At 38.6% G+C, this 17,684-nt stretch overlaps 1 protein-coding gene across 3 annotated transcripts in view; it reads left to right on the top strand.

Moving 5' to 3' along the window:
* The window catches only part of col21a1 (collagen, type XXI, alpha 1), a 39,945-nt gene that overhangs the window by 1,601 nt on the left and 20,660 nt on the right, over positions 1–17,684 (top strand). For 2 of the 3 annotated variants that reach the window (XM_083539108.1, XM_083539110.1), the window contains exons 2-17: positions 1–15; positions 642–771; positions 1,375–1,935; positions 3,920–4,085; positions 4,176–4,404; positions 4,945–5,118; positions 5,292–5,369; positions 6,143–6,226; positions 6,631–6,693; positions 8,312–8,365; positions 8,452–8,505; positions 9,082–9,135; positions 10,421–10,474; positions 10,638–10,691; positions 10,771–10,824; positions 12,600–12,653. The exon at positions 1–15 is cut by the window's left edge and continues 110 nt beyond it. In XM_083539108.1, the coding sequence (XP_083395234.1) occupies positions 10–15; positions 642–771; positions 1,375–1,935; positions 3,920–4,085; positions 4,176–4,404; positions 4,945–5,118; positions 5,292–5,369; positions 6,143–6,226; positions 6,631–6,693; positions 8,312–8,365; positions 8,452–8,505; positions 9,082–9,135; positions 10,421–10,474; positions 10,638–10,691; positions 10,771–10,824; positions 12,600–12,653 (1,869 nt within the window). In that variant the 5' untranslated portion in view covers positions 1–9. The remainder of the gene's footprint in view (positions 16–641; positions 772–1,374; positions 1,936–3,919; positions 4,086–4,175; positions 4,405–4,944; positions 5,119–5,291; positions 5,370–6,142; positions 6,227–6,630; positions 6,694–8,311; positions 8,366–8,451; positions 8,506–9,081; positions 9,136–10,420; positions 10,475–10,637; positions 10,692–10,770; positions 10,825–12,599; positions 12,654–17,684) is intronic. The other variant, XM_083539109.1, reaches the window with a different exon arrangement.

The following is a 17,684-nucleotide window of genomic DNA, read 5'->3' as shown; positions in this document are numbered from 1 at the left end:
CTCATACAAATGGTGGTGAGTTCCAGATAACCCCCAGTCCAATAACCCCCCGATCCCCCGCTCCCTAACACCCCCACCCACACACCAACAAGGCCATACAGTACTTTTGTCTTGAGGTCAAAGCTTAGAACAACCTGCTGACGATAAACCTGTCAAGCAAAACGTACTACAAAACTGAAATTGCTTATAAGGGTTTTAATTCTAAATCATTATTTTAAAAGATCTTGTTTTTGTCTATTTGCATATTGAGTGATCAACAGGCCAAAGGCGCTCTATGAAATATGTGTTCCCTGTTTATTACCGTGTTTTCATAATGTCTGCAAATCATTCTCCCTCTGGAAACCATAATAAAATACGTGGTTTCCCGCAGGAACCGTAGTTATGTGAAGCCTCTCAAAGTGTAATTCTGCGTAGCCAAACCATAACCAGTAGTCGTAAAATAGCAGCAGTTTCTTTATAACGTTCTACATCGGATTCCAATACAACAATATCTGTTGTTTTCGCTTCAGTCAGGCTGCGGTGCATCTCTTCATCTTAAATGATGCCAATCAAGGCATGCTGTTCGTGCGGCACCTCGTTGTAATCACTTGAGATTCCACACTGTCTTTAACTTGACGTTTTTCATCTTCATTTCTCTTTAGGTACAAACTGAGGCTTGGTGCTTCAGGATCACTGGTGACAAAATGAGATCCATGCATTTTGTCTTTTGGTGTGTGTACGTCATGTTTCTTCACTTATTTTGCACAGCCCAAAATGAAGACATGAGATTAAGTAAGATGCTTTTCTCAATTCCCATTCCCACTGCATGGAGACATCAGTCTCAGATAACCACTGATCATCATCTACTTATCATGGTCAATGCAATTCCTTTATCGAGTTTGCATTAATGTAGTGTGAGTTCATTGTTTGTATTTACACCGTATGGACAAACGTATGGGGACACCTGACTTTTCCAGCCATATGTGGTTCTTCATCAAACTTTTACCACATAATTAAAAGCAAACGTTTTTTTAGGAAGCCTTTGAGTGCAGGATCGTTAGATTTTCCCAGGAAACCCAAACCTGTTCTAGGGTCACATTGCCCCTGTGATTAAAGTGAGCATCATGAAGTGGAAGATCTTGAGTGGTTTCAACCCTATTGAACACCTTTGGGATGATTTGGAACACTGACTGCACCACAGGCACCTGACTGCACTAACAGCCTTATGGCTGAATCAGCAAAAATCTCCACATACAAACTCCAAAATCTAGTGAAACATCTTCCCAGAAGAGAGGAGCTCATTATTATGTTCAAGTCATGTGTCCAGATAAGTTTGTCCATACAGTGCAGTTAAAGATCGTACAACTAAAGCAGCCTTCTTTCTTTGCCATGCAGGTTGCAGAACTGCTCCAAGTGACTTAGTATTCATCCTTGATGGCTCCTGGAGTGTGGATGACACAAATTTCGAGATCGTTAAACGGTGGCTGATGAACATCACGACAAGCTTTAACATTGGCCAGAAGTTCACTCAAATCGGTGTGGTTCAATACAGTGATGAACCTGATTTACACATACCGCTGGGAAAACATCACTCAACCAAAGACCTAATCAAAGCCATGGAGTCCATAGAATACATGGGGGGCAACACTAACACTGGAAAAGCTATCAAGTTTGCCAATGAGAAGCTGTTTGCACTATCGGAGCGTGGTCCAAACGGGGCTTCAAAAATCGCCGTGGTTCTGACGGACGGGAAGTCGCAGGATTCCGTGAAGGAAGCCGCAGAGGCGGCACGGAAAAAAGGGATAATACTCTTTGCTATTGGTGTTGGGGCTGAAACAGAGGAGGCGGAGCTGAAAACAATCGCCAACAAGCCGTCCTCCACCTATGTTTTTTATGTCGAAGACTATAAAGCCATCTCCAAGATTCGTGAAGTAATTCGACAGAAGTTGTGTGAAGGTAAACATTTAGATCATCAATATTCAGAGCTGGGGCCAATCTGACACATCACAGGCATTTGGCATTTATATCTCGCCCAAGAATGAGATATTTGGTAAAAAAGAATTATGCCTAGTACTTATCTAGATTAATTCTCCACAGTAGGTTTACAATCCAGAACATTGTGAAACTGTTTTCTCTCTTTCGCTCTTTGGAATCATTTTGTTGAGCAGAATTTCTGGCCATTTTTTCTGTCTATTTTCATTTCAAATGTACTGTAAAATATTCTGTATACATAATTGGAATCTTCAACTAGAGTTTTTAGTGGTTTCACTCGAGTCTACTTTGCTCCAACCCTTTTGTTCGAGTGTAGAACATTAAAGAGTTATTTTCATGGAACTTTGTCCCCCGAGTATCTTGATCTTTTTTCAAGCAGAAATTTCACTACATAAATAATGCCATTGCAATTCTACCAGATCTTCCCTAAATGAGGTTAGGTGTGAACCATGAAGTTTAAAAACCATGACTGTTACAAACATACAAAAGATATGCAATCAACCAATCTGGAGTCAAGTTCTCCAGTCTGATCACATGCACCTGCAGCCAGTCTGATCTCACCAATATAATCCACCTTGCTGTTTCAATACTCCTTAAATGGCGCAACAAGCGGAGGAGAAAACCAGAAGGAGCAGAATATAAATGAAACCCTTCTGAATTATGAGTGAGGACCAATCAAATGCTGTATGTCAACCCCTCAGAAATGTCACCAGAATGTGGACTTGATGGTGCACTGCAGGTTCTCATTTGGCGGTAGGTCAGTTTAGGAGGTGGTCGCTCAGTGGTTGGATCAGAAGGTCACAAGTTCAAATCCTAGTGCTGCCAAGCACCTTAACCTAGTGCTACCTTAAACAAGGCCCTTAACCTTCAACTGCTCAGTTGTAAGTCTCTGGATAAAGGCGTTTGACAAATGCCGTAAATATAGATGTAAATTTGGTATATCGTTTTTCGACTCAAGCTTCTGCCAGGATCACATTTCAGTGTGATAATACAGAAATGGTGAACGAGCTTCAAGAACAAGGGTTCAGATAGAACCGAGACTTTTGAGACTGCATCAATTTTTTCTTCTTCTATCCGTAGGTTTCATACTTTCTTGATATTTGTTCTGCTTAACTTTGTTTACACTCCACAGTTTGTTTCTGCCTCGTGATTTTTGTCTTGCAATTTGGATTTGATCACTGTCGTATTTAGCGTACGCTATCCTGCACTTGCATCCGTCACGTCTGCACAAGTCTGCACGTTCGTGACATCTGGTAAAAAGATTTGCAACCGATTTTGCTTCAGAATTGTGGAAAAATGTTTCAAATTCGAAACGTTTTGCATCTACTGAACATTCTGGAATTGTCTAGATGGAATGGTCATCTGTTTTTTTTTTTGTTTTTTTTTGCACTGGCTAAGATGTAGTTTGGACAGGTTGCAGATCTGCAAGATGTCCAGAGTTCTCTGCCAAAGTTTGATTCTTACTGATTGAATTTACTCATTCTACTTCAGTGCAAGAGCAAATGAAATGATTATAGGATTTATTTTCAGTATATAGACAAATGTTTGGGAATTTTCCAGCCAGATGTGGTTCTTCCCCAAGTTGCTACCACAGATTTGGGGGCACATAATTATAACTTCACTTGAACTAGGAGACTCCAACCTGTTCCAGCACGACAGTGCTCCTGTGCATAAATCAAACTCTATGACGATCTGCTTTACATGGGTTGGAGTGGAAGATCTCCTGCTAAAGATCGTTAAACCCTTTTGAACATCTCTGGGATAAATGTGAATGATGACTGCACCCAAGGCCTCCTCACCTCATCTACAAGACTTTACTAACTCTCTTGTAGCTGAATGAGCACATTGGGTTATCCAATGTGGTAATTGTGGTATCGTATAGAATTTTGACCAAACGAAATGCAATAACACAATCATTTTTGTTTTCTTCCCCTTTAATTCACTGTAGAAACTGTCTGCCCAAACAAAATACCAATTGACTCTCGGGATGAGAAGGGATTTGATATTCTTTTTCACCTGAAATTGGCCAAAAAGGCTAAAAAAACACAAGGATCCTTTTATGGAATGAAAGCCTACCAAGTGACGCCCAGAGATGATTTAACGGAAAATACCAGGTACAGTCTTCAGAGAATGCGTTTTAGTTTTTCTGAGTTCTGAGTTTTTGTGTTCTCAAACAATCACAAGATGTAAATCTTTATTTATAGGGCTTTGTTTCCCGATGGACTTCCACCATCGTACGTGTTTGTGGCCACGCTTAAATACAAAGGCTCCGTCCTAACGGAGGACTGGGATCTCTGGAGGATACAGACCACAGATGGAGAGCCTCAGATGGCAGTAACTTTAAATGGCTTGAAGAGGACGGTGACATTCACTACTACGAGTACGACAAAAGGCGGAACACAGACGGTGGTCTTCACCAAATCACCAGCAAAAGTAAATACTTACATTTTATTATAATACTGAGATCTTTCCTAATCCTGGGTCAGTATTGAACATTTAAAATCAAGATTGAATGAATCTTACAACTAATGAAGTCAAATAATTTAATATATTAAAAGAACCACTATATATAAAAATGTCTGCGCTCTGCTTTGATGAACCTTAGAATAATTAGCTTCCTAATTAACAACATAATATATAAAAACATAATGTATTCCTTAAAAAATGTTCAATTTTGGAACAAATTATATACAGTAATTGTTCAGAAACTGCTGTTATTCAAAGAGCTTTCAACAAAAAGGCTTTAATTTGAAGAAACGCCGAATCACAACCCCAAGAATATAAAGAACTTTATTGTTCTACTACGATTATTCTATAATTTTGTTGGACAATTTGGAAAGATGCATTTATCAAACCCCAACAAATAATATGTGGATATTGTGAAGCTATCAAATTTTAAATCAAAGTTTGCATGGGAAATCTTAAATCCAGCATTATATGGAAAAATACCTGGTACTTTCTTGTCGTTCACAGAAACTTTTCGATGAGAGATGGCATCAGCTTCGTCTTCTGGTGACAGAGGAAGACGTAACGCTTTATGTTGACGACTTGGAAATCGAGAGCTTAACCCTGGAACCTCCTGCTGGCATTTTTATCAATGGAAAGACACAAGTTGGGAAATATGTCCGAAAAGAAACAACTGTTCCTGTAAGTGTACGGCTGCTTTATTATAATTAACATTATGGAATGTATAATGAGTTAAAGGCTGTTGTACAGATTGTACTTAAACAATTCATTCACTTTAATACCAAAAAAATGTATATATATGATATACACACACACACACACACACACACACACCATAATTTGTTTTTGAACAGTTTGAAATCCAGAAACTACGAATCTACTGTGATCCAGAGCAGAATAACCGGGAAACTGCTTGTGAAATACCTGGAGTTGTGAGTACAAAAATCTTGGATGTCCATTTTTTGGCATGAGCGAATAAATTCCAACCATTACTATCATATTATTTTTCCAGTATAAGCCATACTGTGATAACAATTAGATGAGTGATTCGGTATTTCAGACCGTGTTCTGATAATCTCATAATGCATCTTTACCCAAAAAATTGTGTGCTAACCTAGAATTATAGTTCGGGACGTTGCATTATCAATTATAATGATGTTAATGTCTGTAATTATTTTACTGTTTCCTGCTTCTGTCACACTTTTATCCTTACTAACCCTGGTTGCCTGATCCAGAAGATGCTTTTGATTGCTCTCCCTGTTAAATCTAAAGTCTGAAATGTTCCTTCTCCACACTACTTTTATTTATTTTTTTTTTTTTTAACTAATGGATTTGGCTGATTTGCTTCAGGTTGTCTGATTCCATCATGTCATTTTTTTTTCATTTGTAGGATGGAGAGGTATGTATTTTGGCCAATGGCTTTGCTTGCTTTCAAAAGTAACTGCTAAGCTCATGTCAGTTCTGGAGGTAAGATTCCCTGTACTGTTTTGTAAGAGTGTATATAAAGTGTGCAGAAATATGGCTCTGTGTTCATTCTATACTATGTGCGCTCACACATCGTCTCAGGGATGTCTCAGGGCACTGCTCGCTGTTTTGCATTGTGCTTTTTGTTTGACTTTTTTAAATCAGGCAGCTACAGGAAACCCCAGGACCTCACACTTGAAGACATTTTAACTAATATCTGGTTTCTTTGGTATTCTTTCAGTGTGCCAGTGGACCAGCTGATATCGATCCAACCCCAGAGCCATGCGTCTGTCCACCTGGGGCGCCTGGTACTGCAGGCCAAAAGGTTAAAATCATTCAGCCATTTTAGCTTCTTTTGGAGTAAATTAAGTCTCATAACGTGCTTAAACGACTAAAAGCTGGATCTTGACATTTCAGTTGTAGTTTCCCCACACGATTCAGGAATTCAATTAAACTCACCCAATGCAGTAAATTCACATAAAACGTCTATAAAGAATGCTGGAAGTTTATAAGGTCAAGCCATGACTTAAAAACACATGCTGCAGGTTAATTTGAATAGCCAAATGTCTAGAATCTTCTCAAAGCTTCAACCAAGATTAAGGAATATTCACAAATGTAAAGTTTGTAGCTTGTAAAAAATCTTTTATATATCTTTTATATATTGTGCAATAAGGCAATCGATTTATCATGTGGATGTTCTAACCTCTTTGTGTATTATGATCTCTTTAGGGGGAATTAGGAAGACCTGGGGATCCCGGCAAACCTGGTCCTGCTGGTGCTGATGGTAAGCCTGTGAGTACTACACAGTTTAATACAAACCTCAAATCAACAGAGCACATGCAGAGCTACACAAGACACCAAATGAGTTCTTGGAACCTTTAGGGGTAGAATTGTACCTAATAGTGCAAAGAAACCAGATAAAATTACTAAATGCTTTTAATAACTTTAAAGCATTATTTTAAAACCAAATATGAATTGTATAGTTTTTGATTATGAGTGAGAATTATGAATGATTAGTGAATTTGTTCAGGAAGCATCCATACAAGCCCAAGTCCAAACCTTTACTGTGATTGACCGATGAACTTACAAGATGTGGATCATGAGCCGATCCTTTCTTTCTCCAAACGTGCCATCACTTTGGTAGAGGTTAATATTGGTTCTAAAACTTTGTGACTCATCTGTAGCTGCCCTTCCGATTCTTACTGCTAGTGAGTGGTTTTGCATCTTGTAGAATGGCCTTTGAATTTCTATCAGATGAAGAATAGACTTTCCTGGGGAAGCCAGAATGGCTTGATATGATAATTGGACCACATACCCTTGTCTTTTTTATTTTATTTAGATCTTGACAATTTCCCTCAGCAGCAGTGTAGCATAACAGGTCACCCCAGTAGGCACCAGCAGTGTTCTTGTCACAGCTCCTGGTAGCTGCTTCTACTACTGAAGGCTTTTTCCATTCAGACTTACTCCAACCCCCAGACCTCAATCCGTAAAAATATGAGATTCTATGGAGGATGGAAGTTCAGACAAATGTATCTCTTAACAAATAAACGTCTGCTAGATGCTCAAGCAACGCAAAATGCTCTCCTGTGATTGCCTGGTAAATCTATTTTTTCATGCAACAAATCTAACTCATTACCAAGTGTTGATCAGTTGACAGTCTGCTTCCTTCAATCATTCATCCCATCTGTTGCCTGTTTGAAGATGTTCCAATCTGTGAAAACAAAACAGCTGTGTAGCTTCGCCATGGATCCAATTAGCTCTCTCTCTGCTGATGCTGTTATTAAAGTTCAGTTTTTCTCTGTCTGTTGTAATGAGGTGATTATTCTAGTCAGAAAGTGATTAAAATACCCCAAGGACCCCAAGAGTAACCGCATAATTAGTAACAGCAAGCATCAGCACCTTTTTTGACTGTATTACAGGAACCCACAATGTTCCTTTTCCTCTTGGCACGAGTCACATGTGGACAGTGTTTAAGCATTTCCTTTGATAGGTTTGCTTTATTGTCTATGGGATGGCAGTATTGGCATTGCATCAGAAGGTTGTAAGTTCAAATCCCAGCCACACCAAGTTGCCACTCCTGGGCCCCTAAACAAGGCCCTTAACGCCATAGCTGCTCATTTGTATGAATGAGATAAATATAAGTCGTTCTGAGGGTGATGAGTCTCTGAAAATCATGAATCGTTCCACACCACTGAACACTGTATTAATACTCAATAGCAAACCCAGCAGGACACAAAGGAAGCCATCTACAGCACCATCATTATTAGTTCTTCTTATCACACAGCAGTAAAGACTGTTAAATCTGAAATGATAACCTGTTAATTATAAAGAAAATCTGGATATCTTTCAAAAAACACTGTACGTATCCCGGACTAATATGCGGATTAATTGATTTCTACGTGTTTTTAAGGGCGCACCCGGGCCGAGAGGAAACACTGGTCTTCAAGGTCCTCCTGGCATGGCAGTAAGCAAATCATTCTCAGTAATGTAAACTAATTCTGTAAATGAACCTACACATTATCTGGATATCACACATTTTGTTTCTATTAGGGGCTTCGTGGAGCAGATGGATACAAGGGGAATAAAGGAAGTCTTGGGGAACCTGTAAGGGTCAATTTATTTCCATTGTCTTCTAATGCATAGTGAGGGGAAACAGGTATTCAGACACTACAGGGAAAAAAACGTGGCACCTGTAAAAACACTGGAAGTGAAGAATTATAATGTGAAAATAATCCCAGCAGTACAATCAGGTTAATAATATACAGGTGGAAAATTCATAAAACCACAAATAATCATCCAAACAGGTGAACCAAGTCTGATTTTACCATTTGATCTTAGACTGATGATTAGAAAGGTAGAAGAAAAGCCATTTGTCACTCAGGATGAACAGTAAGCAGCAGGAACAACAGATACACAGCCATTATTTCTACAACCCATGCATAACTGATCTGCTAAAGATAAAAAAGAGAAAAACTGCTTTTATTCATGTTTATATTATATATTGTGCTCACTTTTTGCTCATTTTATTAGTTACAGAAAAGTGGTTAAAGCGTCTGAATAGTTTTTCCCCACATTATATCACAACTTTTATATTATATTACTGAATACAAAATGTTTATTCGTCCATGTTAGAATTTGGGAGTTCTGTGATTATTATAAATATTTCCTGCATCTCTGCAGGGTGAACGAGGAGTCCCGGGGTTACCTGGACCTACGGGTCAACCGGGTGAAAAGGTAGATCTTTAACATAACATTTGTAGACAAACAATAATTGCGGTTGAATCTACAGTATTTTTCTGTGTTGCATAATTGACTGACGGAACACAGTGTCGTCACAATCGTCTGCGAATAAGGGAACTGATCTTTCGGTACCTTCAGTTTCAAAGCCATAGATATACGAGTGGCTCGTTATTCCTATATCCAGACATTCCAAGGCACTTGAAATAATCAGCAGGCAAAATATTTGTCCCCCCTGAGCAGACCAAACATGGCCCTGACAAGTGTATTATAAACATAGAAGGATTAGTGCCCTGACCAAATAAGGAAGTGGCTGGGACAGCGATGAAAAAAAAAAGGTGTGGTAAATAACTGTGTGTGTTAACACAATGGAAAATGCAAGTTTGGCTGGCTCAATGCTATTGCTAGAGCCTAGTTAAAACCCTCTAATCCACTGGCTGCCAAAACTCCGTCATGACTTTTGTGCACAGGCACATTAAGCACTAAATGATTCAAATGCACAATTAATACTCGGGACAGCAGAATTTCTTTAGGGGTTTAAAACTTCCCTTGTGGTTTAAAAGATATTTAACATGCTGCAAAAAAACCCCCAAAAAACTCAGAGGCCAGATTTTTAATTCCACACAGTGCAGAGTGTCCAAACCTCCAGAGCACATTCACAAGCTTCAGGGAAACCCGCCATTGTTTCTGACAAAGAGCTGGTTTTCTCCTCTGTAACACTGGAGTTAGATAACATCAGATCACTGACTACAGACACACTGTTCACAGGGCACCATTGTCTAATGCCAAAGAAAGGGATCATCCCACATAACTGAGAGATCCAAGCCAACTGGTATTACTCACTGCATTACACAAGTACAGTTGCTATTTAGAGAGAAAATTCAGGATTTTTGGAAAGTTTATATTCTTCTTTAAACGACTGCTTTTCTACATTGTTGACCCTAGATCTTTAAGATTCATTTCTGTGAAGCTGAGACTTTTAAGTTCTACACTTAAAGGCCAGTTTATACACGACTTTACGGCATGACATTATGAGGATTAAAAAGAGCACTAGGTGGTACAGTGAAGGAAACATCTCTGTCCATTGAATTCCAAGTTGAACTAAAAAATGATGAAACTTCTTCTTCTGTGATGTTCACCTGGTACAGTCTGGTACAAAACAGATATTTGTTAGTTAGTGTTAGTTGAAATATTTGTAACTGTAACTCATAAAATAATGTTCTGCAATTTTTTCAACCGAATACAATTTTTGTTTTTTCTTTTTCCAAAATCAACATCTAAGGGAGCATCCGGCTCTCAAGGTGTGCAGGGGACGCCAGGCAAAGATGGACAACAGGTACAAAGTCAAACAAATATGTAGACAATTTATTAATTTATTAAACTATGTATGAGTGTTTAATGATCCAGACAATATTAGTGGATTCTTTTAGTTTTAATATACATACAAAAAAAAAAAATGTTAATTAACGGTCAAATTTATAAAAATGTTTTACTTACAGGGTGAAAAAGGAAACAGCGGATCTGCTGGTCCACCTGGTTATCCAGGACAACCTGTATGTGTGCACTTTTCCCTTTTATGCTAATGCTAGGAGTTAGCAAACCAATAATAATCTTTTGTTTGTTTTTCTACAGGGGACAAATGGACGAGATGGGAAAGATGGAATTCCAGGAAGGATTGGGCAAAAGGTCTGTACTGAAGTTTCAAGAGGAAAAACATAAGCATGTTTTAGATATTAATGACCTCTACAGTTTGAGAGCATGGAACACAGAGGTTGTTTGGCAAGTCCAGTTTCCATGGATTTTACCGCATTGGTTGGGCGAATCAGTATGGCAATATGCTGTTAATTCATGGCTCATGCAATTTCCTTCCCGATTTGTAATGATGGGTTTTTGTTTCCATTCCTTTTCAAAAGAAACTTTGAAACGCTTGCTAGATCTGTTCCCGTCAACTTAATAGAAAGTGACTGCTATGTATTGGTTCTCCATTCCCAAGCTTTTTTACTTTGCTAAGATTGTCTGAAATTCTGTACTTCGTTACCTACTTCACCTAATATTTACTTTATTTTCTATCATTTCGAATATTTCTATTCAGCTCTCTATGTACAATGGAAACAACCCCTAGTTAGTAGATAACATTACACTACACACTAAAGTTCTTGCCAACTTTTTTGCTGCATGCTGTGGCAAGTCATCAAACTAGCGGCTGTTAAGCTTGCAGATGCCTGTCCTGTCTAGCATGTGCCTATAAACTCAGACATTCTTCCTTTTCCTTCAGGGATTCGAGAATAATTACTACAATGACTGCTTGATTGACCTGGAAGAGTTGATGACAGAAAAGCTTAAATGTAGCATGAGGCAGTCTGATGCATGTATTTATTGTCAGATTAGGTTGAGACGAGGGCACTCGCTGTTAAATACATTGTGCAATAAGCTCAAAAATCCTTAAAATCAGTTAGCGAGTAAGTATATATTGCGCTCTCAAAGATCAGGAGCCAGATTGTGGTCTATAGGTGACTGGGTCAGAGGGTTTTGTCGAGTGTTTTCGAGTATATAAGTTAGTACCTAACAAAAGTGGTACAAGGAACTAATAAACCAATGACACGGTCATAAACACTGATGTGCATGGAAAGCGAAAGCTGCTCTCGTTTCCAAAACCACAGAATGGCTACTATTTCTACAAAAGGTTAATGCTGGTTTTGATCAGAAGGAGTCAGAACACACAGTGCATCACAGATGTGTAGCTGCATACCAGTCAGAGTCCATGATGACCACTATCTACTCTCAAAAGCACATACAATGGGCATGTGAGCTGAGGAATCACGTTTTCTTTAGCATAAAGAAGGCAAACCCTCAGATGTAGTGTGATGCTCTGGGCAATGTTCAGGAATTCCTGGAATTTACATTTAACTCTACATTGATGGTATTCGGTAGTTGCTCTTATCTGCAAAGCAGCTATGAGGTTGAGGGCCTTGCTCAAGGGCCCAGGAGTGGCAGTTTGGTGTGGCTGGGAGTTGAACTCACAACCTTTAGATCCAAAATCCAATGCCTTAACCACTAATCTAGCACCTCCCTTCATTGCAACATGGCAGAGTTTTTTTTTCAGCAGGATAATGTTTTTTTTTTTTTCATAATGTAAAAACTGTTCAGGGACTGTTTGAAGTTCAGCTAATGGAAATTTGACATCACAATTTACAGGACTTGTACAGTATATATATCTCAGGATGTGTCTATTTGTGGATGCACCAGTGGGAGATGATTTTAATGTCATGGTTGTTCGGTGAATTGTCTCCTTCATCTTAAACTCTAAAGACGTCAGTGTGTGGAAAAAAAGAAAATTGGTTCTGCCATTCAAATACCTTCAGAGCAGACTGTAAATATACACGTATGGTTATTTCACCAATGTTCAATACACTTATTGTGCTGTCTATTTCTAAACATGAACCTTTCTTTTGGTTCTTAAGGGTGATCCTGGTACTCCTGGAATTCCTGGCCAAGATGGGACACAAGGACATCCTGTAAGTGTATTCTAAAATATTTATTCTTACGCACCAATAATATTTAAATAGCGATTCATTTTGGAAGGCCGGAATTTAATAATCATTGAATTGAATGCCTTTAAAAACAGTCTATGGAGCTCAGAGTCATTTAAATACGTAAAACGACAACCCATGACAAATCTTACGCTTACTTTTGCGGTTCAGTGTCATTTAGAGAATAAACGTTTTCGCCATAAACTCCGCCAGTACTCCTTTTTTTCCAACATTTAACCATAATAGCATACTGCAACAGGGCAATAAGCGAGTTTCTCAAAGTTATAACCAGTATTACCAAAGTATTATTAATGTTGGCTGTATTTTGCTTATTCCAACTCCACAGGATTCACCACTGGAAATGCATGTCAAGATTTTACAACAAGGTCCCACAGTGGTGTATGATTCAGCATTAACCATAAACCAATACAGCAATCATACACATTTCCTTTTGAACTTCAAACTTTGCCTTTTTCTTCTGATATTCTTAGTATTCATTTGTAAAAATCTACATGCTGTAAACAGAGCATGCAAGCTGTCAGATCAGCTTTTAGAAAGCTGCTTTTTATATTTGTATTTATTGCCATGGAGGAATAGTGTTTTAAAACCTTAGCATTAACAGCCAAAACAACAAAAACAATAATACCAGCGAACTTACTGTATGCTTTATATCTAGAATCCATTGGATTGTTACTGAATTTGTTCAATCTGCCTCCATGGTTGTGCCCTCTTTAAAAAAAAATAATAAAAAGCCTAAATCTAAAGCTTCACAAACTGTAAAGCAGAAATTTGTGACTTAAAAATGTTCTCCAAAAAAACAAAACTGACAGGAGATGGGGAGTTGCATGGTCTCAGCTCAGGCTTTGCTTGCATTTGAAGCCAGATCACTCTGGAATGACCCTGAAGGAGAATCTGGGTTTTTCACCCAAAATTCTCAAATTGTTAGAGTTTGTTGACCTGACAGCTTTCACCAGAGGAGGGAAGTAACGGAGTACAAATACTTCGTTACTGTATTTAAGTAGATTTTTCTGGTATCAGTTTTTTACTCCACTATTTATTTTTCAGACAACTTTTTACTTTTACTCATTACATTTTAGCACAAATATCTGCACTTTTTACTTCTTACATTTTCAAAACCGGCTCTTACTTTAGTTTTAATCCATTGATTTGGTGAAATATACTTTTTCAATCCGCTGGTGTATAAAGTCCTGACCCTCACTCACCACAGATGTAGACTAGTTTATGGAGATAAGAATCAGCAGGCAGAAGGCAGTAAGAAGTTTGGGGTTAATGTGGATGAGACAGAGGGAGTCAGTGATGAGAACATGACTGAGAACAGACACATTCCTGATCATCATCATCTTTTCTCTGCTTGTGTTCTATATGTGGATCTTCAGCCTGCATACATTCATTAGGTAACATTATTAGGTAACATTATTAGGTAACATTATTAGGTAACATTAGGTAACATAATACAAAACATTCGTATTGTATTAATATATATACATTTAAAACTTTCGGCAAAAAATACGTTTATCCACGATATCCTTTATTAGATATAAAATAAATAAATAAACTCCAGATAAAAATATTTTTAATCAGTAAACTCTTGTTTTATTTCTGCGCCAAGTCTCAAATCAAACACCAAATCCGCCATGTTTTACACAATTTACCCTCTGGGGGGCGTTTTGTGGGTTTTTCCCTCATAATGGCAACACAAACTTAAATTACTGTCTTTATTGATCGTACAGATAAAAACAATTCATCATTCAAATCTGTAAAATGTCTATAATTTTATATATAAAAGCTTCCTGACTCGACTTGAAGAGGTGCAGTTTCTCCGGTATCACCTCATTAACTGTCCGTGTGGAAACATAGCAAAGGCTCTTAATGATGTCCACACGTCTCTGCACTGATACAGCCTTTCTATTTAATCACTGTACATATGCTTACATACATATCACATGCTGTAAATATGATACATGTTTAACACCTCCAAGCTGCCAGTTTTGGGCACCTGAGCAAGCACTTAACTCACTACTGCTCATTTAGTAAATGAGATCATTAAGAGTCGCTCGGGATAAACACTTCCAACAGGAAGTGGCTATATCTCGCTATCTTTGTCTCTCTATTTTCTCTATCTAATTGTCTCTGTGTCTCTTTTAGTAAATGTCTCTGTCTCACTGTATATGTCTCTCTCTTGCTGTCTCTCTATTTGTTTCTCACTCTTTCTAAAGCCGTGTCTGTGTCTCTTTGTCTTTGTCTCTGTCTTTCCTGCTTCTTTACATGTCTAACAAAGTTTTGAGTTTTGAAGTAATGCCATTAGTGATCTATGATGAAAGACTTTCCTGGTTCGATTCTTACCTCTAGTTTCATATTGAACATTATAAGAAGTTTTTAAAAACAGAACAATAAAAGGTCATTAAAATTGGTTGCTGGTAAATCATGGTATATCAGTGGTGCAGGTGTTGGAGATGTGGTTCTTGTACCTGAGTCACTTCTCATAGACTTGGAGTAACTGAGAGAATGTACAGGAAGGAGAAGTTTTGACCCTCTACCATCATGATCTAAGAGAAAACAGTGGTCTCTTAACTATAGAAAAACCAAGAGTCCAATAAGCAAATCCTTGTTTGTCACCCCTCTGGTAGTGTAGTGGTTAGTGATGTGGTCTCTGCTATCTGACTCACCTGGTTCAATTCCTACCCCTTAGCTTTCCTTTCAATTGTTGAAAAGTTTTATAAAATAACCAAAAAAGGTCCTAAAAATCAGGTTCTTGCAGGAGATCCTGTGGCTCATTTGGAAGTGCTTTACCTCTGGGTTGAGAGGTTGCTGGTTCAAACCCCAGCCAGGACTCAAAGTTAAGAGTGTGGAAGGTTCCAGTGACAGTAGTGAGGAAGGTGTCAGAAATGGCTGCGTGGAAGGTCGGATGTGGACGGTTTCTAAGGGCATATTCTGAACCAGGGGGGCAATATTCAGGCGTGTGCCCCCCTGGCATCTGAGAAGCTGAAAACAGGGGGTTATGAAGCAAAAACATCCAAAAAAGTATGAACATAGGCTCCGGGCAAAATTTTTTTATTAATAACCCTTTTCTCCTCCCCTAAATGCAAAACTATTACTCTCAATTTCTGAGGCTGAACCCAGCAGGTCTGTACAGCCTTTGCTCAGTCACCCACTCTATTGCTCACCACACACTAATTTCCACACAACTTACCCAGTGTGAGGACAAGCCAGATTTGAACCAGCAACCTCTGAGCTCAGAGGCAAGGCTTTTACCACAAAGCCATCAAGTCCCACAACTGACCTTCTTTTTTTTGGGGGTTTATCCTTCGTTTCATGCTTCAAAGCAAGAAATTCAGACCAGAAAGAAACACAGAAAGCAGGATTCGAACCCTGAACCCCACCAACAGCCAAATACCAGTCTTAACCCACTGAACCATCAGGAAGGACAGGCTATGCTGATTGTTTAGAGCAGGTCTATCTTTTCTTTCAAACCATCAACACAACAATATAATGCTAAAGACAGACTTAGGAAGCAAACCCATATCGTGACTAGCAGGGACAATGCAAGATTTGAACGCTGATTCACACCATTAGCAAGGCACCAGCATTAACCCAGGAAGGACAAGCTGGGAACCTTGTTTAGAGCAGGTCTATCTTTCTTTTTAACCCATCAAAAGAAGAATATGAAGACATAGGAATCAAGAATTGAACCTACCTCATGACTAGCAGACAGAAAGCCAGGTTTGAACGCTGACCACCAACATTAACAAAGTACCAGCCTTAACCCACTAAGCCATCAGGAAAAAACAGGATGGTGTCCTTGTTTAGAGCAGGTCTATCTTTCATTTTAAACCATCAACACAAGAATTTAACACTAAAGAAAAATGTAGGAAGCGAATACAGATGTAAGTAACACAAGTTGAACCCACATTGTAAATAGCAGGATTCGAACCCTGATCCCCACCACCAGCGAGACACCAACGTTAAACCATTGAACAATCGGTGAGGACAGGCTCGGAAGCTTGTTTAGAGCAGGTCTATCTTTCTTTTCAACCCATTAAAAACTAAAATATATCGCTAAAGAAAAATGTAGGAAGTGAATCTTGATCGTGACTCGCAGGCAGAAAGCAGGATTCGAACCCTGAACCCCACCAAAAGCACGACACCTGATTTAACCCACTGAACCATCAGAGAAGACAGGCCAGAAAGTTTGTTTAGAGCAGGTCTATCTACCTTTAAACCATCAACACACGAATATAAAGCTAAAGAAAGATTTAGGAAGCAGGAATATAACCTACATCGCAACTAGCAGGATTCAAACCCTGATCCTTACCATCAACGAGGCACCAGCCTTAACCTACTGAACCATGGAAGAGATCAGACTGGGATGCATGTTTAGATGAGGCACAAGCCTTAAACCACTGAGCGACCACAGAAGTACTTTTTTTTGGTGGAGATATCGTTCATTAAAGACCAGGAAATCAATCCAACACAGAATTGAAATGTTTTCAGAGTGGACAAGGTCCAGAAGTTTTATTTACCAACAGAGCAACCACCAGCTCGAGCAGGAATCAAACTCTCAAACTCCTCATGGTGACCCTGACATTAACCCACTAGGCTATAACATCCATCCATCCATCTATCTATCTATCTATCTATCTATCTATCTATCTATCTATCTATCTATCTATCTATCTATCTATCTATCTATCTATCTATCTATCTATCTATCTATCTATCTATCTATCTATCTATCTATCTATCTATCTATTATGATGTGAGGTCCAGTTAACAGCTAAAACAGGTAGAAGTAATAACTACTTTTTACTTAAGTACATGTCTGAGCCAAAACTTCTTTACTTTCACTTGAGTAAAAAAGTATAATCAGTACTTCAACTTTTACCCGAGTATTTTAAACCATGAGGATCTGTACTTCTACTTAAGTTAAGGCTGTGTGTACTTTTGCCACCTCTGGCTTTCACTGGGGCTAAACAAGCAGAACACTTCCTGTGACAG

Source organism: Silurus aristotelis (assembly GCF_946808225.1).
Source record: "Silurus aristotelis genome assembly, chromosome: 4".
Lineage (NCBI taxonomy): Eukaryota > Metazoa > Chordata > Actinopteri > Siluriformes > Siluridae > Silurus > Silurus aristotelis.
This window is presented reverse-complemented; position numbering and strand designations above follow the sequence as displayed.